The sequence below is a fragment of the Hyperolius riggenbachi genome, chromosome 7, assembly GCF_040937935.1.
Source record: "Hyperolius riggenbachi isolate aHypRig1 chromosome 7, aHypRig1.pri, whole genome shotgun sequence".
Classification (NCBI taxonomy): Eukaryota; Metazoa; Chordata; class Amphibia; order Anura; family Hyperoliidae; genus Hyperolius; species Hyperolius riggenbachi.
The window spans coordinates 98,823,694-98,851,257 of NC_090652.1; the positions used below are offsets into that span (position 1 = coordinate 98,823,694).

At 44.6% G+C, this 27,564-nt stretch overlaps 1 protein-coding gene across 3 annotated transcripts in view; it reads right to left on the reverse strand.

Moving 5' to 3' along the window:
* The window catches only part of RAB40C (RAB40C, member RAS oncogene family), a 64,032-nt gene that overhangs the window by 19,381 nt on the left and 17,087 nt on the right, over nt 1-27,564 (reverse strand). For all 3 annotated transcript variants that reach the window (XM_068244433.1, XM_068244431.1, XM_068244432.1), the window contains exon 2: nt 26,588-26,896. In XM_068244433.1, the coding sequence (XP_068100534.1) occupies nt 26,588-26,729 (142 nt within the window). In that variant the 5' untranslated portion in view covers nt 26,730-26,896. The remainder of the gene's footprint in view (nt 1-26,587; nt 26,897-27,564) is intronic.

The window sequence follows — 27,564 nt, forward strand, 5'->3', positions numbered from 1 at the left end:
ATCTTTGCAAGATGCTGCACACACAGATGCTGTAGACATTCAAAAGATCAGTATCTGCAAAAGATCTGTTCCTGCAAAATGCATTCATAGTCTATGATATCTGCAGATCATCATACACACCTTGTTTAACAGACCATTCATCTGCAGATCAGATCCACCAGGATGGATTTTCAGATCTGCAGATGATTGTCTGATCTGCAGATGAATGTCAGTTAAACAAGGTGTGTATGATGATCTGCAGATCTCATAGACTATGAATGCAATGTGCAGGAACGGATCATTGGCAGGAACAGATCTTTTGCAGATACTGATCTTTTGAATGTCTACACTACAGCATCTGTGTCCGTACACATTCAAAAGATCATTATCTGCAAAAGATCTCTTCCTGCAATAGATCCATTCCTGCAAAATGCATTCATAGTCTATGAGATCTGCAGATCATCATACACACCTTGTTTAACAGGCAATCATCTGCAGATCAGATCCTCCAGGATGGATTTTCAGATCTGCAGATGATTGCCAGATATGCAGATGAAGTCTGTTAAACAAGGTGTGTATGAGGACCTGCAGATCTCATAGACTATGAATGCATTTTGCAGGAATGGATCTTTTGCAGGAACAGATCTTTTGCAGATAATGATCTTTTGAATGTGTACGGGCATCTTTAGAGCATCTTGCAAAGATTTTATCTGAAAAGGAGTTCAGCTCCATAGAAAAGACTGTGAAGGTGTGGCTCTCATACTACATTGAAGGGGGTAAAATTGGTCTGATCTTTCACTTTCAAAAGACTATGGTCTGATGTGTGTATGTGGCCTTAGGCTCCCTGCACACTGCAAATCCGTTTTCTGATTCCGATTCCGTTTTTCAATTTTGATTTTCCCTGAATACATTCAACAGAAAAACGGATCAAAAAATGCAGCATGCAGTAAAGATTAAAATCGGAATCAGGAGGTAAAAAACGATTAAAAAGCGGAATCGGAAATGCATGCAGTGTGCAAGAGGCCTTAAGGTGCCCATACATGGTAAGATTTTTCATTTTTTCGTTCGATAATTTAGTTTTATTATTCCGTTAGATCAAATATAAAGATTTTTCCAGCATGTCCAATTATTTTTTTTTGAAAAAAACAACGATATCGTTCGAATTTCTTGATCGAGAAAAAAAATATATATTTTCAACTTTCATTCGATTTGATTATTTAGATCGAATAAAAACGGGAAAAATCTAAAGTTTTTATTGTATCGTGTATGGGCTCCAATAGTTAGATGTGCCAGCTATAGGTGCCCCAGTATAGGTTAGCCAGCTATAGGTGCCCCTAGTATAGGTAGCTAGGCATAGTTACCCCCAGTATAGGTTATCCAGGCATAAGTGCTGCCAGTATAGGTTACCCAAGTATAGGTATCGGCTGTATAGGTTAGCCAACTATAGGTGCCTCTAGTATAGGTAGCTAGGCATAGTTACCCTCAGTATAGGTTATCCAGGCATAGGTGCTGCCAGTATAAAATAGCCAAATATAGGTATCTGCTGTATAGGTTAGCCAGCCATAGGCTCCCCAGTATAGGTTAGCCAGCTATGGGTGTCCACTCCGCTCCCCTTTCTTCTCTCTGCAGAGCGCGAAGGAGTAAACAGTGACTCTCCGGCTCCCGACGGTCCAGCGATTATGTCCATTCAGCAGCGTCAACGCGTCCATCGCTGTCTCCACAGCTACAGTGGGGAGCGGTGAGGGTACTTTGCAGCAGCCAAAGAACCACCCTTTAATCCTTGGGCTGCCTGTAGGCACATGCCTACAGTGCCTTATGGTAAATCCAGCCCTGCTGGGCACCCCTGCAGGAGCTGCTCCCCTGTAGTTAGGCCCCTAATTCAAGCTGTCATTTTCCCACTGCAAATCACAAATGCCTTAGCCACCTGAATTGTTGCCAAGGGTAACTTTCTAGTGGCTACAGATCAGCTTGTTAGTTAGAGGAAAGGGAGAGCATTGTCATCTTCCTTAAGCACTCCGCTTACATCTCCCAGCCAGGATTACCAAGCGGATTTCATTCTATTTACATTATTGATGGCTGAAGACCTGACGAAGGGCTCTTGAAAGACGCACACTTTCCAGCTATTAATAAATGGCAGGCTTTCCTGTTTTCCGTTGTACTTGTGCATTCAGCTTCCTTACATTATGGTCATCATCAATTATTTAACGAGTACAAACAGTATCTGAGAGCGTGGGGAGGTTACACGTTGTGGGCAGCTTCTTATCAATCAATGGATGTGATACAGGAGCTGGGCTCTATCACCAGCTACACATTTATGGAGATGTAATCCGCACTGAAAGCTGTAAAATCCTGAATTACAGTTTTGCTTTGGCAGGCTTTCACCATCAAATATTCACTGCACAAGTTTACCTTGATGTCATTTATTGGCTTTATCTACAGTGATTCATCCCTTTCTCACTCCTGTAATTACCATTCCTGTCCCCTTAGGGCCATGGCACCTGATAGATTTTTAGTAGCAGCAGTTTAGTCTAAGCATCTGCTACTAAATGTTGTCCAATGCAATTGCCAAGAACTAGGACACCAGAGCAAGTGGTTGCTGTGTGACATAGTGCTCAGACGCATTACATTAGTAGCAGCTGCTTAGCATTTTATGATCAATACTCTATCATCTGAGCGCCAGTTCCCACAGAAAATGCAGAAACAGTTTCTATGTAAAGCTGCATTTTACCTGAGGGTGGATAGGTTTCCAAATAGAAACCTATGGTGGGAATGTATCTGCTCCAGAGGCGAACCAAACGAGAAAACAGAGCGAAGACTAAACTGTCAGCTCTGCACAAAACCGAATAGACCAGTCGGGAGTAGGAACTGAGCCTTAGGCTGGGTTCCCACTTGCAGCTGGACCACATACGGCCAGCAGGAGTAGACAGTGTAGTGTTCACTCTGATGGTCCCTTGTGGTCTGGCTGCAGCCTAGGGTGGATGCGTTTCAACCATATACAAGTCTGTGAAAACTCGACACACGTTCACCCCATGCTCTTTTTACACCTGACCCGCTGCGTTGGGCATGCGTCTGTTAGTGCGCGTTATTTCCCCAAATGTAATAGAAAACCTGTTTGTTACAATCCCAACACGCTGGCATCTGCCACCCCCCCCCCCAAAAAAAAACAGCAAATAGGTTTTCTATTACATTTGGGGGAAAAACCACGCACTAACGCAAACACATGCCAAACGCATGGTAAAAAGAAGCCTTATTGCATCAAATCCAATGGCTCTCTTTTATGCTGAGCATAGAGGAGTCTACCCGGCGGCTCAATTAGCGTTCCTTATCTTCCGCTCGATTCCCCGCTATTGTCCGCCCACAGGGATCGAGCGGGGTATCGATCCGGCAGGTCATCGGACCTGTCGGAAATAATCGAGCCATCAGCGGCTCGATTGATAAGGGCGCATCGGCCCGTGTATGCCCAGCATTATAGACTGACAAATGTGAACGGATCTATTTGAACTATATATCACTCCACACACCCACCACTCTACAGATAAGATGAATTTGGTTATTCTCAGGATCCTTATTTGATGCTCAGGCCTTTTCCCATGCAGCCCCTACTCTATGGAACTCATTTCCAGAACCAGTGTGAGAGGCTCCTTCTATGGACAGCTTTAAGGATAACCCGAGCCAAAGCCCAGGTTTTAAATAACCAATTATCTTTAATAGAGAGAGAAGCCTCTGGCTCTTAGATGCTGAGTGCGGCCAACCTCCGCATCAGGACCCTGCATGGCCGTGCAATAGCCGTGTGAGCCCAGTAGCATGGAGACCTTGGCTCCAGCTTACTGAGTATGTGCAGACGGGCCCACGCCTCTACTGCACGGCCACAATACAGGGACATGTTGCGCTGCCCAGATGTGATTAACGACCATGCAGGGGGGGGGGGGGGTTGATTAGCGAGGGGAGAAATTAAAGAATTAAAATACAGAGGAGAGCCTCAATAGCAGGAGTAGGGAACCTATCGCTGGGAGCCAGATCTGGCTCACATACAAATCAGTAGGGGTTGATTCACCAAGCTACACTGCTCAAGCAGCATAGCTTTGTGTGGCAGCGCAAATAATATTTTCAAAGTAGTCATGCTACTATTGTAGCATGTACTACTAACTTACTTGCGCTACCCCAAAATCAACAGCTGCTTCAATTGTTCCACTCGGGACCCTGTCAGGTCCAGTGGACTTTGTAGGATGAGATCCCCGCACTTTGATTGGCCCACTAGGCTGCCTGTCACTTGACAGGCAGCATATTGGGCCAAAGTTCAGGGATCTCGTCCTACAAAGTAAATCAACCCCCAAGACAGCTAGCTAATTGTACAAGCTGTTAGTCGGCATTTCTCCTGTCTGGCTCTCGGGGAAATTGCGGATGTTGCTGAAACCCAAGAGAGGCTGAAGACGTGTCTGACACTTCTGCTGCCCAGAGGATCAACTGTATACACATCATCACGGCAACATGGCCTTCTGCTACGCATGCGCACTGTCCCAGTTTAAAACATTTTGTATGGCTCTCACAGAATTACATTTTAAAATATGTGGCGTTTATGGCTCTCTATGTGGCGTTTAAAGCCCATGCAATCCTACGGCAGTGTGCTCACTGCCATGAACGCTGCTTTTTGCAGTTAGCGTTAACCGCGTTACATGCAGCGTTTTGCCGGCGATTCTGAAGCAATCGATTAGCATGTATAGAACTGCTAATTACGATCGCTCCCAAAACGCTACTTCCAGTGATTTTCGCGTTTAATGCGGAAAATCAAAATCACTCCAGCAAAACGCTAGTGGTAATCGCAAGCGTTTTGCAATTCTAGGTGCGAACGGGACCAAAACGGGAACGGGACCAAAAAGGTACCTGCCCCTGCTCGACAGGATCCAGAGGCTTCCCTCTCTTCTGGTAAGTATATTATTTTGTACCTGAGCTTTGGCCCTGAGGTGAAAAAACTGATAAGATAAACTAAAAATGACTTTAATTGATATCCCACGGTTTTATTTCATACTAGTGACCTTAGCCCATTTAAAAATGGGCTAGGTCTGTCAGTAATCCGCCGTGCGCATGCACACCGCCAGCGCGCGAGCACACACACACTTACACACACACACCCCTTCTGGCCCCGTCCTCCGGTTCTCGGCAGGGTCTCTGCGCCTTGCTAAAAAGCACTGACACGTGGACAGATGCAAGGACACTTGCCTATTATTAAGTAGGATTTAAACATTTACCAAGTAGATTGAATGTTTTATGGTCTCTGCTCAATGGCAGCCTAGTAGGTGTCCCAGAGTTAAAATACATGAACTATTGACTTTAGTCTATCTCTCCCTTCCCTCAGAAGATGTATTCTGCCAGGAAAAAACTTTTATGGGTGCAATTTGCTCATAAGTGAGGTTTACTATATTCCCAAGGACAAGGCAGAAGCTGTCACTTGCATGCCTGAAAATTAACTTGTTCAGACAGCAAAATAAAAACAGCCTGTTATTAGTGTTTAGCACTGTACATACACCTTTATCTTGTCATGTCACATGTTGCCTTAGATTCACTTTAAGAAAAGACTAAAAACACATCTCTTCTCCAAAGCCTTTGAGACTGCAGAATGCAGGGCCAAAGCTCTTTAATTCCCCAAGAAGAAAAGTGCTATAAAAATACTATTTTGATATGCTATTTCACAATGCAATACAACAGGAAATTTTTTTTTATAAATTAAGTTTTCCGGTCAAGTGGGAACACAGCCTTAGTAGCTACAACTAGTAGTGACATTATACATTAGATGTGGTATAAACAACGGATACCGGATATTGATCGTTTACTGAGATGTGCATAGCGGTTTCCAGGTACGGTAGACGTCTCATGCAATATTGTACAGATAGTGGCCTTTTGTGCTGCTCCATGCACTACAATGCTATAGGAAATGCCAATCATGCACCTTGCTTATATTGGGCAGCACAGAGACAATAGCTGCAGCACGTACATATGTAATCGGCACGGGAGACTTGGGCGCAGGATACAGCCGGTATATGGCTGGTCCTGCTGCTGCACAAGTTCCGGCCGTTTTAAATACTATTTCTCCTCCAGGCCGCCATGGATGGTGGGGAATGAAATAATTCGGCTTCCAGCAAAAGCTGGAAGCCGAATTATTGTGTTTATAAGTAACTTCACTTCAGCAAAGAGTCCTTTGTCTACATTTTCATTCTGTACTAGGCTACTACTATACTAGTAATCAGAAAGGTAGAGCGCGCTCTCAGTCTATAATAGTGACAGAGGGGCTGTGACACCCAGTCCTCCTTACGGGAATAACAGTTCAGTCCCTCACACAAGGCAACTTCACCGTCTGGTGCAAAGTCCTCTTCTCTCGTCACATATGACCATCACAGGAATATGTAAAAAAACAGGAGAAATCACATAGCGTACTTCTGTCAGCAATTCAGTGCCTCCACCACCACCCTAGAGTGATACTGCTGTGACAGGTGTAAAAATGACACATCCAAATATCCACTCCGTGCTGGGTCACTCCCCCTATGTGCCCGCACTCACCCTAAAAGCCTCCTCAATCCGGAGGTAAGACTTACAAATGTTGGGGGATCTCTTGTACTTTTCTTCTGGCACTAGGACTCAAAGGAGACTTCCATAGTGTAAAACCATCTCAGTTTAATAAAAAAGTTTAAAATCGCACTTACAATTTCCTTCACCATAAACAAGCATGAATGATTCAGTGGGTGTTAGCTCCCGGGTAGCCGTTCACACCCATCCGACTTCAGATCACACTGTCTGCTGGGCTCATTCAGGCATCTATTCCGCGTTCTCTACTGCCGGTCACGTGGATTGTTAGCTCCGCCCTACGCGTTTCGTCATAACGTATGACTCATCAGGTGAGTCATACGTTATGACGAAACGCGTAGGGCGGAGCTAACAATCCACGTGACCGGCAGTAGAGAACGCGGAGGAACGCGGAATAGATGCCCGAATGAGCCCAGCAGACAGTGAGATCTGAAGTCGGATGGGTGTGAACGGCTACCCGGGAGCTAACACCCACTGAATCATTCATGCTTGTTTATGGTGAAGGAAATTGTAAGTGCGATTTTAAACTTTTTTATTAAACTGAGATGGTTTTACACTATGGAAGTCTCCTTTGAGTCCTAGTGCCAGAAGAAAAGTACAAGAGATCCCACAACATTTGTAAGTCTTACCTCCGGATTGAGGAGGCTTTTAGGGTGAGTGCGGGCACATAGGGGGAGTGACCCAGCACGGAGTGGATATTTGGATGTGTCATTTTTACACCTGTCACAGCAGTATCACTCTAGGGTGGTGGTGGAGGCACTGAATTGCTGACAGAAGTACGCTATGTGATTTCTCCTGTTTTTTTTACATATTCCTGTGATGGTCATATGTGACGAGAGAAGAGGACTTTGCACCAGACGGTGAAGTTGCCTTGTGTGAGGGACTGAACTGTTATTCCCGTAAGGAGGACTGGGTGTCACAGCCCCTCTGTCACTATTATAGACTGAGAGCGCGCTCTACCTTTCTGATTACTCGATTTGCAGTGTTGCAGCGTTGCTATAGTACGCGATCCACAGATTAGTGATATTGTAATTTGTCCTGAGCGCATGCACTTTTTTTACTACTATACTAGGCTGTATCAGTTAATTTAATGTGCTTTTAGGGCGTTGGGGGAAATTCTTACCACTGACCACCCCCTCCCTCCAACCCCATGATGGGAGGAAAAACTTTACAAGATGCCCCTGCACCATGGATGCACCCAGGTTTAGTATTTTTTCCCCTGATTTTAGTCCTCTAAACCTAGGTGCATCTTATGGTCCAAAAAATATGGTATATTTTCTGCTAGTAGAGAGAGTTTAAAGCATTCCAAGAATTTACAGAACGAGTTCTGCCGACTAAGATCCAAAGCATTGCACTTATCTCAAATGAGATAACTACTGAATCTGCAAATGGGTTAAAGACTTATCTGGCCTCACTCGCTGTTATGTATTTGCTTCTAGGGGGCTCTGCACCCCTCTGCTGGTAGTCATTTCAGATGCTGCCTGATCAGGAACGCTGCCAATTGTTTCCCATGTTTGATGTATATCATTGTCTGTATCATTATGTACCCCTTGTGGGTTTTCTTACTTTGTACAGCGCCACAGAATATGTTGGTGCTTTATAAATCAATAATAACAAATTAATAATAATAATAATAATAATAATAATAATAATAAAGATATGGTACTGTGAGAGCATTAAGAGCTTTTCTATAATAAGATGGAACAATTTCCCCGAGCCATTAGGGGCTGAGATGGTATTTCCAATCCAGCAGACAGCCCTCCCTGCAGACCTCTGAGATGTAATCCTATCCTCCAACCCAGAGGAGAGGATCCTCCAAGTCTAACCAGCTCTGCCACAGAAAACCTGCATACAGTACCCTATTAGCCATCATAGAACTAAACACGTCAAACCAGGCTGCCCTCCATCAAGCCATACAGGAAACCAAGCACGGGATAAAGGGATAAAATAACTACACAAATAGAGCATAGATTACACTTTCGGAACCATTTTCCCTTTAGCGTCCTTAAAGGACAACTGAAGTGACAGGGATATTGAGGTTGCCATATTTATTTCCTTTTAAACAATACCAGTTGCTTGGCTATCCTGCTGATCCTCTGCCTCTAATACTTTTAGCCACAGACCCTGAACAAGCATGCAGCATATCAGGCGTTTCTGACATTTAGCTGCATGCTTGTTTCAGGTGTGATTCAGTCACTACTACAGCCAAATAGAACAGGAGCACTGCCAGGCAACTGGTATTGTTTAAAAGGAAATAAATATGGCAGCCTCCATTTACCTCTCACTTCAGTTGCCCTTTAACCTTCTGCCGCCCGCGTCACGCCAGCAGGCGTGGCCGCGGCGGCAGCCCCAGGACCGCCTAACGCCAATTGGCATAAAGTCCTGGGGCTCTGTTTTGCATGAGATCGCGCGCATCTCATGCTCGGAGGGCGGAGCTCTGCCCCGCCTTCAGTCTCCGAGCGGCTATTGCCGCTCAGGAGACTGTTAGACGGCGATCACGCCATCTATTTACTAGGTGCAGCGCTGCGATGAGCAGCAGCGCTGCACTGGGGACAGCCGTGTGACACGGCTGTCCCCATGGGGGACAAGAGAGCGATCGGCTCTCATAGGCAGAAGCCTATGACAGCCGATCGCCATAATTGGCTGGCTGTGGGGAGGGAGGGAGGGTAGAAATTTAAAGTAACAGGGTTTTTTTTAAAACAAAACAAAACAATAATATTTATTAAAAAAAAAATAAACATGGGGGGAGCGATCAGACCCCACCAACAGAGAGCTCTGTTGGTGGGGAGAAAAGGGGGGGGGGGGAAATCACTTGTGTGCTGAGTTGTGCGGCCCTGCAGCTTGGCCTTAAAGCTGCAGTGGCCACTTTAGCTAAAAGCTTTAGCTAAAAATTGCCTGGTCACTAGGGGGGGTTAGCCCTGCAGTCCTCAAGTGGTTAATGCAAACTCCTAGTGAAGGTTATAAAATGTTTCACAAATGAGTTTTCAATGGATAATTTACTGATAAAAAGGAAGTGGGCATCACTACACCACACCCCCAGGCCCTGGATCTTATGCTGGGTACACACTGAGATTTTATGGTTGATTTACTGTCAGATTGATTATTTCCAACATATCCGATTTGCTTTCCGATCGATCTCCGAGCATTTTCCGATTGATTTCCATTAACTGTAATAGGAAATCGATCAGAAAATGCTCGGAAAGCAAATCGGACATGTTGGAAATAATCCATCTGACAGTAAATCGACCATAAAATTTCAGTGTGTACCCAGCATCATATGTTTCTAGTCTGTGGTCCCCCGTCCCGCTCCCCCTCTAGCTACTTGTGCAAAAGTTGTTAAAACGTGATGTAGGCAGCGAGTGGGGAAGCCTTCCTTCTTTGCATTCCACCGCTCGCTTGACTTCTTGCAATTCCACCCTCTACACTTCGGAGGGCAGCATTGCAGGAAGTGACGCGGCGAGCAGAGTAAGTAAAGAAGTATAAGCTTCTCCGCTCGCTGTCTACATTACATTTTAACAACTTAACTGGAGGGGGAGCGACCCCCCCCCTTCTGCCAACCGCTAACTCCCCCCCCATCCTTGCTGCTACCCCCACCAGCATGGCAGCTCCCTCCCCACCCACAGGCTGGGACACAGAAAACTGATCCGTTTCTGTGTCCAAAGAAGCAGTTTTTGCATAGATTTTCACTACCCCTCCGTGTATCAGGGATCGATCCGGGTCATTGAAAATCCTGCAAATCTGGACTGTCCGTTCGGGTTTTCAAACGGATCCCCCTGAACGCAGACGGATCCTTTGGAGTGAAGGAGGTTGCTATTTTTGACATTGGTATCCGCGGCTCCGTTTTTGGTCAGGGGAAAAAAAACGGAGCCATGGATACATTTTTAAAACAAGTGTGAACCTACTCTAAGCACAAACTGGTAGGATTTGCAGACTCAGCAACAGTTGCATTAAAGCCGGCTCCAGATGTGAGCGGTCAGTTAATGTGCAGGAATTATCTAATCTCCATCTTCAGGCTGTCGGCAGATTCACAAATAACAGTGCTAAGCAGTTTCTGTATCAGCTCTGGAAAGGGCAGACAAAGATGAGCATGGCCTGCCTGGATTCAGAGGTGTCCACTGCAGCCTAGTGACCCTCCGATCAGCATTGTTCATAGCTGCCAGTATGCTTTGCATGGACACTTGTCTGTAATGGCTAGAGCTGTATCTCCATATCTTAGTTAACCTAGCCATACATTATGCATATTAGTGGCTGATAGATCATAGATAAATCTTTCTCTGGCCGAATTTGACTGGAGAGCAATCTGTTAGCTGCCATAAACCAGAGGCAGATTCCGTTTAGCAATCAGCCTCGTACCGCCGCCTCCTCCCGGTGTACAGGTACCTCCTGGTGCCCCTGCATTAATACTTTACCTCTTTGCCGATGTGTCTGGACTCCTCTTCCAGATTTGCGCCCCACATGGTTGCCGATGCAATGCATGTTTGTCATTCACGATCAACACCCCCAAATACCGCCGCGCACCCAATGGCCCGACATCTTGAAAGTCCGATCAATACATGCAACCAATTTCGGGCTGAAAATGGTTGAATCGCCGATTGGGCATGCTTTTGGCAGCACTGATATAATTATCGAATCGGATAGTCGATTGGCCACTAAATCTATAGATGTATGGTCACCTTTAGAGGTCCAGTTTAGTTAGTACACTTAATAGAGCTGATAAATGTACATGCCAAAGTAAACTTTCACTTTAAAAACCGGATTGAGCAACTTTCTATTGAAAATGTTCTTCCCAATGACTACAGACTGCTCAGCCTGAAGTCTAATACTAAGCAAGGTTTCTGCACACTGGCCTGGAGCTGCTACATGAGATGCCCACTTCTACCTAGACAAGAAGTGGAAGCTAAAGATCAGATGGCACTTTTTTTGTCTTCTTTATTGGAGGACACCTATTTCATGGGGTGAGACTGGCTGCATACAGGATTGGCACATTCTCTGTGCAAATTGTTTGCAAAGGCAATGCTCTCTCAGGCACTTCAGGGTCCTCAATGTCACAGCAGACTTCCTCATAGCTTCAAGCCCACATTTATAAATATTTTGATTACAATGTTATTAGAGGGTAACTTTTAGATCTGTGCCTTAAAGAGACTCCGTAACAAAAATTGCATCCTGTTTTTTATCATCCTACAAGTTCAAAAAGCTATTCTAATGTGTTCTGGCTTACTGCAGCACTTTATACTATTACTGTCTCTGTAATAAATCAACTTATCTCTCTCTTGTCAGACTTGTCAGCCTGTGTCTGGAAGGCTGTCAAGTTCTTCAGTGTTGTGGTTCTGCTATGAACTCCCCCTTCCAGGACCCTGTATGCACACTGCCTGTGTGTTATTTAGGATTAGAGCAGCTTCTCTCTTCTCTCTTATCTTTTACAAGCTGGATAAATCGTCCTCTGAGCTGGCTGGGCTTTCACATACTGAAGAATTACAGACAAGGGCAAAGCTGTTTGCAGGAAGAAACAAGCAGCCTGAAACTTCAGTGCATGAGAACAGGGGGAAAGAAACACACAAATAATCTCTTGAGATTCTATAGGAAGGCTGTATACAGCCTGCTTGTGTATGGATGTATTTTCTATGTGTGGACATACTGTACATCAACCTACTTCCTGTTTTGGTGGCCATTTTGTTTGTTTATAAACAAACTTTTTAAAACTGGTTTTTAACCACTTTTAATGCGGCGAGGAGCGGCAAAATTGTGTCAGAGGGTAATAGGAGATGTCCCCTAACGCACTGGTATATTTACTTTTGTGTGATTTTAACAATACAGATTCTCTTTAAGATGGGCTTTAAAGTGTACCTGAGATGTGAATGAATAATGGGTGTATTTATACTTACCTGAGTCTTCCTTTAGCCTCATGAGGTGCGTGGTCTCATTGTCCTCTCTGTTATGCCCTCTTACAGAACGCTCACGTCTGCGGGAGTGCAACGGGAGTGTGCATGTGCAGAAGGCTGGCCAGACTCAAGAGGGAAGGTAACAAGAGAGCCAAGCGGTCAGCGAGTGAGCTGAAGACAGCCCCATGTAAGTATAAATACACCCATTATTAACATCTCAGGTTTCCTTTAACCCTTACATGGCAGCAGACATTTGCAGGTGTGCGGTGTTTCTGCATCCATATGCCCCAGACATCTTAAGGCATTTTAGTACAAAACTACTTCCACCTTCATCTATAGGCGTTTTTATCTCTCCACATTAATGTACCACAGATGTCTAAAATGCAAGTTTTGGCTCGGTGCCAATTTACACTACTTGAAATATGAAAATTAATTTGAAGCGGAATTGAAATATGATCGAAAAAAAAAAAAACCTCACTTACCTGGATCTTCTACCAGCCCCCTGCAGCCTCCCTGTGCCCGTGCAGTCTCTACCCAATACTCCGGTCCCCTGCCACAGCTCTGTTTCTTGACTGCAAGTCACCGTCCACACTATCCCTGGCCACGCCTGTCCTTGTTCCACTCGCCCTGGAGTAGGAGATTTTCTGCATGTGCGCAGGACGCTCCCGGCAACAGGAGCGTGAATGAGGACGTGTGCGGCCAGGGCTGTGCAGGCGCAGTGGCCGTCGACTTAATTCGAAGCTGCTGCGGGGAACCGGAGGATCGTTCAGACGCCGTGGGCACAGGGAGGCTGCAGGGGGCTGGCAGAAGCCCCAGGTAAGTGAAAGGTTTTTGTTTTTTTTATTAAATCCTACTTCAGTTCCGCTTTAAGTTTATTCAGAATCATGCAAATCTATGCAGCTTGCAGAAGGACCAATCAAATTCTTTCACTGCAAGATTCAAATTTTCACAGCGATTTCAGCCTTTACAAGCACCATTAGCTGTCATAATCAACTGGTCCATTTTACAATAGATTTTTTATAATGTGGTCTTGCCCAAATCTACATGGACCATACACAATTCAAACATTGCTGCCACTGGTGTATAGCTTTCAAAAAAAAAAAAAAAAAAAGCTGGGAGAATAAGGGTTAAAAATTATTATTATGTGTCAATACTGAAGAACACACTGCAACCATAATAATGTGGAGGTAACAGCACAGGGATTGCTCATTCAGGCAGGATGTTATTTAAGACTACCGTAATTAGGAAAAGATGTTCTTGCCTCACCCTCCCTGTGGTGAATATGGTTCTTGATACCGGCTCTTCTGCATCCAGCAACCACCAGCACACCAGAGGGTGTGATCCGGGCCAGCTAATGGAGGCTGTATTGGATGCATACCCTAGAAAGCCCAGATCTGACTCATGTCCCACAAGGAAGGCAAAGTTATTTTACAGAAAGGGTGGAGAGGAATGTCATGATACAGCATTATGGTTTATAATGCATTATACACAGTCTGAAGTAAGACTTATTACAACAAATATTTTTTCCCCAATGATGACGACTGCCAACAGCTGCAGAAGTCAGGGCTTATTTCGTTGGGATAATGGAGGGGAGCAGGGGAGTAACTTCTCTCAAGTATAAAGAGCTTTAGTACTGCCTGTGTCCCCCCTGGTAAAATTCCCTTCACTCCCTGTCATGGTGACACTCCAAAGCTTTTTTTGTAACAACTCTCTGCCTTCCTTTTATGGAACAGATTCACCAGAGTCACCCAGAACAGGAAAGACTGAGTTGGAACTAATCGACATGCTTTTCATACCCCTGGGACAAAAAACTGGTTACAAAAACAAACAAAATACTATGGGGGAGGGGGAATCCGACTGTCTCCTTAAGAACACACAGGTTTGCTTTACGGACTAAAGGGGATCAAAAATCGATTCTTCGATTGCCAATAAGATTGACCAATCGACCGATTTGCGGCCGATTTCGATAGATCTGGCAGGCAGGAAAATCTAGGTCGATCTGTTGAGATTGCTTATCAGTTTGCACTGGACCTAATGGTAATCTGATGCCATCAGATCGATTTTCAATAGATTTCAAACTGAAATCTATTGGAAATCAGTTCCTAGTAAAAAATGTTCCTAAACACATCAGGTAGATCAGAAATCTATCTGATGATCTATCTGCTGCTAATCTAACAAGTGTATGGCCACCTTTACACCAAACCGAACCCATCAAAGACCTCACTTCTGATCTGCTGGACTCCATCATAGATCCTTAAGGTGGCCATACACATAGATTTTCAGCAGATTTGACCATCAGATAGATTTCTGGCAGATGCCTCTGAAGTTGAATCTGACAGGAATCTATCTGATGTGTGCCACACACTACACTAGGAACAGATTTCCAATAGATTTCAGAATGAAATCTATTGAAAATCGATCTAAATGCATTATTGGACCATTGGATCCAATGCAACTCTATGGGCCATCGATCTGCTGCCAGCAGCAGAACGACCTAGATCTTCCATTGTGTCAGACAGATCAAATCGATCGAAATTGATCAAAATTCGGCTGCAAAACTATCGAATGGGGAATTTGATAGAATCGATTTCTGATCGATCGATTCTACAGAATTTTTCTGGATTCTATACAATCGATTGCTATTGTAGACAGAGTGGTAGAGCACTCCCCTTGGTTCAAACTGCGATGTGCCTCGGCTATTCTGGCAACACTCCAGAATCTTGATAGCAGAAAGAAAGCGAAACCGGCACCATCAATGTATTTATGCTCTTTTTAATCGGATACAAACATGCTGACAGCCAAAGTGCGACGTTTCGAGGAGACACCCTCTTTTTCAAGCTAAGCTGTGCATGACCAAACAAACAATGGCAGAACAATCCTATTTATACACAACATGGTCTAAAGGCAGCCTATCAGCGTTACGCTAAATCATTGACCAATAGGATCAGGTCCTACTTAGTGGACCTGAGGGAAAACCACAGGGCTGCCTACCTGATAGGGTCGTTTGAAGTGGAGTCAAACCACCTCCCAAACACAAGCCAGTCCCAGGTGGAGGCGAACGGCTACTCTTTGCTGGGCAGAGCCATGCGGAAGCGCACTCCCGCCAGGCCACGCCCACTGGCGGACCTAGGAGGAAACACCCCGCACTACGTAGAGGAGAGGGCGGCTACAAGCCGTCCGCTCCCCTTCCGCCAAGCAACGTGTGAGGTATGCGGAGAACTCCGCTCATACGTCGCACTGATGTAAATAGAGAGCCTGTGGTGTCCGCCCCCCTCTGGGTAGAAGAGCGTGTGTCTGTTTCCTAGCAACAGCACCGCTCATGCGCAGAGTGCCTTATGTGTGTGTGTGTGTGTATCGCTGTACACACTAGATCGTCATAACAGTTCATATGCTATTGAAAATCATGCGGATATAATAGCAACTAATGGTCATAGCATTACAGTATCTACATAGATAAACCAAAGTAGACATGACATAAAGAATAAAACAAGAGAAAATAAGAAATGATGAAAATAAATTAAGTGAATAAATACAATAAAAAATAAAACATAAATAATAAAAATTAAAAAAGTAAAAAATAATAGATGATGAGAGGAAGTCATGAGGGGAGGAGGAGGGTGGAGACAAGATGGAGGAAAAAATTCTAGAGAGCATCTGATGGGACAGGGATGGGATGGAGGGAAGGAGAGACGAAAAGGAGGCAGCATCTCAGGATACCCACTGGTAAATGATAAAAAATGAATGTCACAGAATGTACCATAAATCTATACGCACATATCAATGGGGCTGTACACCATGGGGCAATATCTATCAAATAAACGGTATGAGATCAAGTTCTCTGTTTAGACCTCTCGGCTCCATGGTGTCCAGTCTCTTTATCCAGTGGGCCTCCCTCCATAGTGAATACATTAGCCATCCACACACTGGCAGAAAATTTAGGATAAATGGCTACTATACCTGTGACACGGCCTATGTGATATATGCCCTCAAGTGCCCATGTGGGTTGTTATATGTGGCTGGGACAGACTACACAGAAGTTTAAAAAAAGATTGTCTTCGCATAAACATGCCATAAGGGAGAAATTAGTAGATCAGGCTGTCCCATATCATTTTGTGGCAGCCAATCATCACGTTAGCCAACTTAGGTTTCAGATTATAGAACAGGTACGTCCCCCAAGGAGGGGCGGAGATAGGCCCACTGGATAAAGAGACTGGACACCATGGAGCCGAGAGGTCTAAACAGAGAACTTGATCTCATACCGTTTATTTGATAGATATTGCCCCATGGTGTACAGCCCCATTGATATGTGCGTATAGATTTATGGTACATTCTGTGACATTCATTTTTTATCATTTACCAGTGGGTATCCTGAGATGCTGCCTCCTTTTCGTCTCTCCTTCCCTCCATCCCATCCCTGTCCCATCAGATGCTCTCTAGAATTTTTTCCTCCATCTTGTCTCCACCCTCCTCCTCCCCTCATGACTTCCTCTCATCATCATCTATTATTTTTATTTTTTACTTTTTTAATTTTTATTATTTATGTTTTATTTTTTATTGTATTTATTCACTTAATTTATTTTCATCATTTCTTATTTTCTCTTGTTTTATTCTTTATGTCATGTCTACTTTGGTTTATCTATGTAGATACTGTAATGCTATGACCATTAGTTGCTATTATATCCGCATGATTTTCAATAGCATATGAACTGTTATGACGATCTAGTGTGTACAGCGATACACACACACACACACACATAAGGCACTCTGCGCATGAGCGGTGCTGTTGCTAGGAAACAGACACACGCTCTTCTACCCAGAGGGGGGCGGACACCACAGGCTCTCTATTTACATCAGTGCGATGTATGAGCGGAGTTCTCCGCATACCTCACACGTTGCTGGGCGGAAGGGGAGCGGACGGCTTGTAGCCGCCCTCTCCTCTACGTAGTGCGGGGTGTTTCCTCCTAGGTCTGCCAGTGGGCGTGGCCTGGCGGGAGTGCGCTTCCGCATGGCTCTGCCCAGCAAAGAGTAGCCGTTCGCCTCCACCTGGGACTGGCTTGTGTTTGGGAGGTGGTTTGACTCCACTTCAAACGACCCTATCAGGTAGGCAGCCCTGTGGTTTTCCCTCAGGTCCACTAGGTAGGACCTGATCCTATTGGTCAATGATTTAGCGTAACGCTGATAGGCTGCCTTTAGACCATGTTGTGTATAAATAGGATTGTTCTGCCATTGTTTGTTTGGTCATGCACAGCTTAGCTTGAAAAAGAGGGTGTCTCCTCGAAACGTCGCACTTTGGCTGTCAGCATGTTTGTATCCGATTAAAAAGAGCATAAATACATTGATGGTGCCGGCTTCGCTTTCTTTCTGCTATACAATCGATTGCTGAAATCGACCAGTGCATTCCCTTTAGGAATATTGTACCATGGGGAATTAAAGTGGCAAGTAGAAAAGCAGATTGCTCACCCAAGTGTATGGTGACTGAGGCACCTTGTCTCGGGAGTTTTCTGAAACTTGGATAAGCAATGTATGCTGTTCAGACAGGCATCATTTTCCATTATACCCAATTGCTAACGAAGAGTTGGTGGGCACCTGAAAGGACCTAGAATGTATATTTCAGGTGGACCAAAGCCCCATGCACAGGCATGACTAAAGGCGGTCACTATCTGTTACCTCAGCCGATAGTCAGAGGTGTGTACAGTAGCACCTGACCAGCAAACGATCCAGCCGGCGAATCAACTTAGCCGAGTGATTGCCAACTTCACTGTGCACACCACTCCCCCTCCCGTCACATAATGTAATGCAAGTGCCGCTCTGCCGCCCCACAGCATCCCCGCATGGCAACAGAGCGCCTCTTCTACTATACAGCTGACTTCACATCTGTACAGCTCGGCCCAGCAATGTCATCCAGGGGATTGGGTTTCCATTTCTGACAGGCAACATCAGTCAAAGGTGTGTATGCACCTTAAGTTACAAGTGTGTACAGACCTTAAGGGCCAGTCTCCACATCCAGGTAGTGGATGTGAGGCGATCGCCGCACATCTCCCTGCAGGTACTTTCGGTTGCCATCTGTACAACCGGATGCGGCATCATGCAGCTTCCTGTCGGTGGCTATGGGGAAGTGGATGCGTGCTGCGGAAAACTGCAGCATGCTATCCATAAGTTCCCCCACGTCACATCGTGCCAGATCGTGTAGGTCAATTCGCGCCAATGGAAATTACTCCTGTGACGTGAATTGGTTGCAGTTTCTTTGCGGTGCCGTTTCCTCATAGCATCGCTTTTAGTGGAAACGGGCCCTAATGCTGGGAATACACTCTTTGTTTCGGTCGCTCAATTCTCCACTCGATTGTTTTTGCCGCTCGATTCTGCAGTCGATTCTCTTATTTTCCGCTCGTTTTTCTTAGCTTTTTCCATTCACTGCTATCAGGAATCGAGCGGCGAAACGATCGCACGCGAGATCGGACAGGTCGGAAATTATCTATCGAGCCATCTAAATGGCTCAAAAACTAACCGTGTATTCCCAGCATAAGCCTTTTTTGCACAATACAAAGCAGTGATTAGAATCACTTTCCACTGACATTCTTAAGGTGGCCATACACCAGTCGATTTGCCATCAGATTTGACCAACAGATAGATTCCTCTCTGATAGAATCTTATCAGAGAGGGATCGTATGGCTGCCTTTACTGCAAACAGATTGTGAATAGATTTCAGCATGAAACCGTTCACAATCCGTGGTGGTGGTGCCGCTGCTGCCCCCCCCCCCCCCCCTGCCAGCTATTATTATTATTATTATTATTATTATTTAGTATTTATATAGCGCCGACATATTACGCAGCGCTGTACAGTATATATATATATATATTGTCTTGTCACTAACTGTCCCTCAAAGGAGCTCACAATCTAATCCCTACCATTGCCATATGTCTATATTATGTAGTGTAAGTACTGTAGTCTAGGGCCAATTTTTAGGGGGGGCAATTAACTTATCTGTATGTTTTTGGAATGTGGGAGGAAACCGGAGTGCCCGGAGGAAACCCACGCAGACACGGAGAGAACATACAAACTCTTTGCAGATAGTGCCCTGGCTGGGATTCGAACCAGGGACCCAGCGCTGCAAGGCGAGAGAGCTAACCACTACGCCACCGTGCTGCCCGCTATACATTACTTGCTCTGGCCGGCGCAACTCCCCCAGTCTCCGCTGTCTTCTTCTCCGCGCTGGTCTCCGGTCCAGCTGGCTTGCTTCACTGAACTTCCTGTCCAGGGGAAGTTTAAACAGTAGCGGGCGCACACAGTAGCGGGCGCTGTGCTGTTTAAACTTCCTGTCGGGACAGGAAGTTCAGTGAAGCGGCAGCACTGGAGCGGAGAAGAAGACAGCGGAGACCAGGGGAGTCGCGCCGGCCAGAACAGGTAAAGCATCTCCACTGTATTGCGTCGGTCGTCGGGCATTCGAACACCGCTATCGACGCACTCGCGACCCGCCAGAGATCGAGGAAAATCTTCCGCATGGATGGATCGACAGGAACGATTGATTTCGGACGGAAATTGATCGTTCTGTCAGCGTTTGCGCGATGATTTCACAGCAGATTCGATCAAAGTGATCGAATCTGCTGCATTTCGGCGGGAAAATCGTTAGGTGTATGGGCCCCTTTAGAGGTTAACACCTTCAGGCTAAAAAATGTGAGGTATTCCTGTTGTGCATGTAGTGCTGATATCACCATCTCTCAAAGGGCACAAAAGAAATGTAAAAGATGGTGGATGGGAGGGTAGCATGGGAAAAAATAACAGTAGAAGCATATGTTAGTAGGTATAATCATTCTAAGGTTTAGATAACGTCATACATCTAGCGATTCTGATACAATCAACAAATCGATCAGTTTATTAAGGAATCGACTTCAGTAGAAAGTTGATCGACTAGTGGCCCACACACTACAGGTGATATCTTATGCGATTTACCTTCACTAATTGATCTGAAAGATGTATCCATGCTCTGAATACAAAAATGTATTCAATCGAATGACGAACAGCAGCCGATTCCTGTGCGATCGACCGATATCTTGCATCCTGCTTGATCGCTTAAGCTGGTCGAATTGACATAGCAGCCACTTTTCATCAACTGGGCACACTGGAACACACTCAATTCCCTCTCAATTCTATAAAATGATCAAATCGAGTGGTCGATTGTACAGCCAAATCGCTAGATGTATGACCACCTTAAATGTTTCCATCTGGAGTACAGTGGCCTTGCTATATGCTGGGCTACACTCCTTACCTAATCTCCACATTGAGATTGAAAAAGAAAAGGAGGAAAGAGAAACTGCACAACACAGTGGCGTATCTAGTAATTATACGGTATGTCAAAGATAAGCATTTCCAACCGAGAGAACAATTGGATGATGTGACAGTGGCACGGTTTTAAATCATAATCAATATACATTCATAATTGCATTCAATTTAAATGCAGAGCTTAAAGTTCCTTCAGTACATCAGTCGACACTATAAAATTCCATTCAACGGGGACAATGAAATCCCCTGAGGAATGGTGTGTTCTGACGTTACATAACAGCTCACACGCTGGGACAGCCTGCAGCATTGCCTGCTTATCATTTATTCATACTAAAGAGCCTGCATCTTAAACAGCATATGGCAGATTAAATGAATCTTAAAGGTACACTCCAGTCACATCTGAAAATCTGGCCATAACCACGTGTCAGCCTGGGGCTTTTGTCCTTTATTCATTAACAGCTGGAGTGCACTAGGAACCAAACTACTCTGCTCCTGGACACTTGGTATTTTTGGGACTACATCAGTTACTTAAAGCTGGTATACAGAATATGCAATTTTCACTTCAGACCCCATTTACGATTTGGGAAAAAGATCGAATCAGGCAAAAAATAAAAAATAAATAAACCGCCTACTGATTGCCAGCGACCGATCCGAAGGTCAACAACTATCCTTCTCGAACTGCAATGCTGGAAAGTATCTATCAAAATACTGTCTATGGTCGCATGTGCATGTCCTTTAGATCAATATGCAAACAGGAGGAGAAAAAAAAAAAGAAAAAAAAAAAAGGGATAAATGTGTGTCAGTACAAAAATCTAATCCCAACTCTGACTCCTCAGTTTATGAAAACACGACTCCGACTCCGGGTACCCAAAATGGCTCTGACTCCTCCACTCCGACTCCTTAGTCTAATACTTAACAGGCCTGTGGATTTTGTACAAAAATTATCCGACTCCCGACTCAGACTCCTCAGTTTATGAAATAAACGACTCCAACTCCGGGTGCCCAAAATCGCCCCATCTCTGACTACTCAACTCCAACTCTGCCTCCACAGCCCTGGATCTGATCACTCACTTGAATTGGATCTGAAGTAAAAATTGAATGGCGTTTACCAGCCTGAGGCTATGGGCCTATTATCAGCATTTTGCACAAAATCGCAAAGCGGCTGTGATTTGATTAAGTGCGGCATTTTCCAGAGTGCCAGTGATTTGGTTCTGCAACGACTGATGCGATCGTTCCCAAAATGCTGCTTGTAACGATACGAGTGGAACCACACCCATAGTGTTCAACTGGTGTAGCGCTTTGCAGATCGCAAGCAATGCAAAATCGCTCCCAGTAGGTCCCAGGCCTGAAGGTTCTCCAGGCACGGAAAGAGAGAACATTAGTAATTCTGCAAACCTGGCTGGAATTTTTCAAGGAAAGATTTCACGGCTGGTGTATTAACAAGTCCATCACTAAATCAAAAAGGTACTCATACACATCGGTTTTCAATAGACTCCCTGCAGTAATCTGTTGCAAACTGATGTGCTCTGTATTCCAAATGGATTCCAATCAAAGAGGAATCGATCATTTTGGCACATTGGGTGGCAGTATATGGCCAGCATTAGGCTCAGTGTAATTGTGGCCTTCAAACCCCCCAATGCTGAGCCACCAGGGACAGAGATATTTCTTTGCTCCAGCATTAGCAAGGTTTCAGCCAAACACCGGTACCCAAAACAAACATCCCCTGCAAAAAAACTCCCTTGGCACCAGCAAGGTCATATGAAAGAATCTGCAGATACACAATCGCTAAAACCAACCTTTTGGGAAGTTAATATTTCCAATCACTTTCCTGATCAGCAATCCATGAGATAGGAATGGCAAATAAACACATTTATACAATGGTTCTTTTATAGAATCTTTTCTTCCCAAGTACAGTTTAGTACTCGCTACATTACTCAATCCTTGGAAACTGCCGATGATCCATGATTTGTATACAAAAGATGTTTAGCAATGGGATGTGAATGACAGCAGTAGGCCACAAGAAGAATGGCAATGATGGGATAATTTAACGATGCAGGGGGAGGTGCCGTTGACTTTAGCAGACACATCCTTTAAAGATCTGTACACACTGCTGACAATGAATTATCTGATGAAGTGATCTGTCACTTAAAATGCCTGATCACCATCGTAGATTGTTCAGTCATCGTTCAATTCAGCTGTTTGTTCTATAGACACACCAGCACATAAAGTGTTGTTGACGCTACACGTGGCAACGTCACCTGATACAGGCGCATGGAAGAGAAGGAGATTATTTGCTGCGGCGTGACAGGTAAGCCTTCAACACTGCACACAGGGTGACACGAACCTGGCGGGAAACCGGCCTGGGGTCCACCAGTCATTAGGAAATTGAACACCGTAACAGCCGCACACCCGATTGAGCCTCCTTGCGGCTGAGATTTTCCAGCATGCCCCAGATCAATACTTGTCAAATTTAAAAAGGCAGTTTCAGAGCAACAAAAAAACAAAACAAAAACATAACACGGAAGTCAGACCGGGTGCAATTATAAGATGGCAGGGATGTTACTGGTTTGATTTTCTTCACAAGAATTGGACACAGGTTCACCATCTCCTTCTGGTCATCTCTAAAGTAATCTGGGTGTCACTCCAAAAAGTGTGAATAGGATCTGTGGCCAATCATCCTCTTCATTAGCTACCCCTCCCTTCACCAACTGATGCTGTGCTGATGAGCACCTTTGAGAGGTTAGGTGGAGGGATTTGGCATGTCTAATTTGTATTTAGTGCTAAAAGGCCATGTCTGGAGGGTCCTATACAGAGGCAGGCAAGCTAACATATAATTAGACCATCACCAGGTAATTCAACTGAGCATGTGTGTTCTGTTCAGCATAAATTATGCTTTAAGCTTCTATGGCCTAGTCTCTAGTTTGGTCCGTCATTTGTGACACAGACAAAAGGCCACACATAGAGCTGAGGCAGATGTAGCAAAGACTGGAAGATCATCATAGACAGACACACACACCTCACTAATGAGAAAAATCTGTGCTACGGAAGTTCCAGGTAATCAGGTAACCCTTATGGAAGAAAGGGCGCTGCCATAGACACCTATGATAAAAGCGGCGGAAAAGGTTAATTTGGAAGGGGGTTTCTCTTAGCATTAGGAACCACCAGGGGAGGATTCTGTGTGATAGTAGGGTTAGGTTTAGCTGTAGTAAAATATCTTTAAACCTCCACAATATTTTACTATGGACCATAGTCCAGCAGTAGAATATCGTCAATTGCAGCGATATTCTACTAGCGGCAATCCCTCGCACCTTTTTTCCAGGCGCCTTAATTGCATGCATGCAATCCCGGAGGTCCTGTACCATGAAGATATCCATACAATGATAAATAACAGAATAATGCGCTATATAGGAGAAGGGGCTGATGATTAATTCAAGGAATATTTCTAATTGAAATTGAGGTGCAGAGCTACTTTTATGCCACATGCCAATCATTTCTGAAGTGCAATATAGATGCACTCATTCCTTTCTCTATGTGCAACCTTAAAGCACGTCTACCTTTTATTTGTAACTAATCAATCTTTTAGTTTTACCTCTATTATTTGGGCACATCGGGAGCCCATCTATGAATGAATGAGCACCCAAGTCCTCCCTACCCTTCACTAGATAAAATGTGTCCCCTCCCCCCTTTTAAAAATCCCACCTATTGTAGAGAATCTTAACCTTCAGGGGTGTACAGACTCACCATCTGTCTAGGCAGCCATGGAAGCGCATAATTGGGAGTTGCTGTGAATCAGCACTGTCACACTTCCCCCAACCCTATGCGCTGCATCCTAGGAGCCCCATGTCATACAGTGCCACACCCCCTCCAATACAAACCCAGTGTTTGCAGATAACCGTGAGTGTGTGTAATAATGTACCAGCTCTAAGATGATGCAGGCTGCAGTTAGAAAATGGCAATTGTCAAGCTGTCATGCTAATCTATTGGTTTCATTACTTTTATTTTAGTTACATGGCTAAGAAGCATGCAGTTAGTGAAATTGGATCGGGATCTGATCTGTGCAGTTCTTGGTCGGGTACTGAAAGTAGAGGATCAACAACGCCAGTATTCGTTCCCTGAATATTTCTCAAACTTCAGTTTTGCAAGCTGAGGATATGCATATTATTAGACCAATTATGGAATCAATGGGCTTGGGGGATCAGTTTTGGTTTTAATGGTTTTTAATTCATTGTTGGTAAATAATTACTTTTCTAAGGCACTGCTGTAATATTAAGGGGCCCATACACTGGTCGATTTCAGCCATCGATCGATTGATCAATTCTATAGAGACAGAATACAGAATAAATTAGAGACAGAATACAGATACAGAAATTGATTCTATCAAATTCCCTATTCGATCGATTTGCAGCCGATTTCGATCGATTTGATCTGACAGGATGGAAAATCTAGGTCGATCTGCTGCTGGCAGCAGATCGATGGCCCATAGAGTTGCATTGGATCTAATGGTCCAATAATGCATTTAGATCGATTTCCAATAGATTTCCTAGTGTGTGGCACACATCAGATTCCTCTCACATTCCACTTGACAGGCATCTGCCAGAAATCGATCTGATGGTCGAATCTGCTGCAAACCTATAAGTGTATGGCCACCTTTAGACTTTGATTTGCACCAGCTTATCAGCTAGAGGAACTACTTTTTCTTGTTTTGAGGATATTACAGTATAGACTTTGGGTCGAAGACCTTAGTTCCTTTTTATTATTAGTGATTCAGGATAAAGGATAAAATTCCCAGCTGATGTGACTGAGTAATTTTCCGGCTCATGCTTGGGTGTAACACATTTGTCTCCATTCAGCTGTCTGTAACTATAACTTACAGTTTTGTCACTAGGTCATAAATTGTGAAGTTCCAAGGCTGTGGTACTGTATTGCTACACTGGTAGGATGGATATTAGAACACAGCACTATTTACTACACTGGTAAAAAGAAATTGAAGTACCCCTGAATCAGGGAAAACATTATTTGAAGGCAATGGTGGGGTGGATTACATATTCTAGAGTGTGCTGACACTGCTCAGGGGGTCCTCACCCCCTCCCATCCTCTTACCACTGTAGTCGCCCAGAAGTTCTTCCCAGAAGTGCAGAGCTTATGAACTGCGCAGGCACATGCTTCGAACTGCAGTGAATGAGTGCATGCTCTCGGGGTTCAGGACTCGATTGCACGGGGCTGCTCTGAGGACAATACACAGCACCACCACTCTCAGGAGTAGGTAAAAGGCATCTTTCATGGGGGGGGGGGGGGGGGGAATTGGCTGGAATCTGTTAACAAGATCTGTTCTCTTAAACCGTTTTTGGAGGGAGGGTACATTAAGCTTTTGGACTTGCTCATACGCCAGGGGTGGACTAAGTATTTGGAGCGTAGAAGCCGGCCTGTGCAATCCAGGAGCAAGCTTCACCGCCATCCATGATTGTGCAATTAGAGCAATGACAGCCTCTCTCCTAGGATTTCTTCTGCCCTGGCTTAGTACTTATGGTTCCCCTGAACATAATCAGTTAATTAGTGGCAGTTCATATGATATGTACAATCAGTACATCTTTCCATTTATACACCATCAGAGGACTGGCAGTAGTGCCAACACAGCATGTTGTGTGGGTTTGGCTATACATATAGCAATAACTTTTAAATAAAAAAAAAAACAGCTGAGCTCGAGTCGGCTGGCCAAATATTTAGTTTGGCTGGATTTCATCTGACAGATTCTCTTGGCAGACTGACAGAGATCTGAGGGTTTCAGTTCTATAAACACTCGCACAAAGACACCCCCCCCCATCACTACTGTAAAAAATGGTTTTGTCAAAATAGACCTGGAAACACATCTACTCACCGTTACTGTAGGAGTATGGAGACTCCGATGCTCCGTCCTGTAAGCTCTCCAGGATCTCACCCTTCCCAACATCGCTGTCCCCCACCAGCAGGAATTTCAGGAGGTAATCGTAGCTCTTCACAGGGCTGCCCTGAGTGCCCATCCTCCTTGTCAGAAGGCAAACGGCATTTCAGGCCCCTCCAGGTGCCGCTAAGCCAGATGCGGTTTGTCGGTGATAGCCAGAATGTGAAGGAAGACTACAGATGGGATGGGTATGATCTTCTACAGCCTCATTTAAATATCCCTAGGAGACCGGGTGGAAAGATAGCCCTGCAAAATAAAACAAAAGCACAACTTTCACTGAGAAGAATAGGTGGTGTTTTGACAGTAACCTTCCACACCCACATATTGCAATATCCTGCACATTCCTAGCCAAAACTGTCAGTAAGCATCCAATCTAAATAACACTGCATCACAATAATAAGCATGAGTAAAAACTGAAGCTATTAACGCATTTCATAGAATTGTACAATAACAGGGCCACTGACCACATATTAAACAGCACAAAGGGGCATCAAACCTCTGGAAGCACCAGGAAAAGGCCAATGAACAGCTTTGGCTAGAGACCATTGTCAAATGGTTAACGTTGTTTAGCTGTTAACTTCTTCAAAACGCAGAAAAACCGCAAAATAAAACACACACAAGTTGGAAAAAGGTCACAGAGTGTTAGATGGTCTCAGTGAAGGAAATTGTAAGGTCCCATAGCGACAGCTGGAAAAACCGTATTATAGCGAGTATATGAATTCCGGCATGTATTTAATCATCTCACCATGAAAGGTTATGAGCAGGTCCAGAAAAATCAGAAAAGTCTATGCAAATGCTGCAAAGAAAAAAGTGCTCAGTAAAAAATAAAAATAGTAAAAGAAATGGTGACTACGGGTAATTTTTTGGTGTCTTTTCTGCCAACCCTCACAGCAATTTATGTTTCTGGCTCAGAT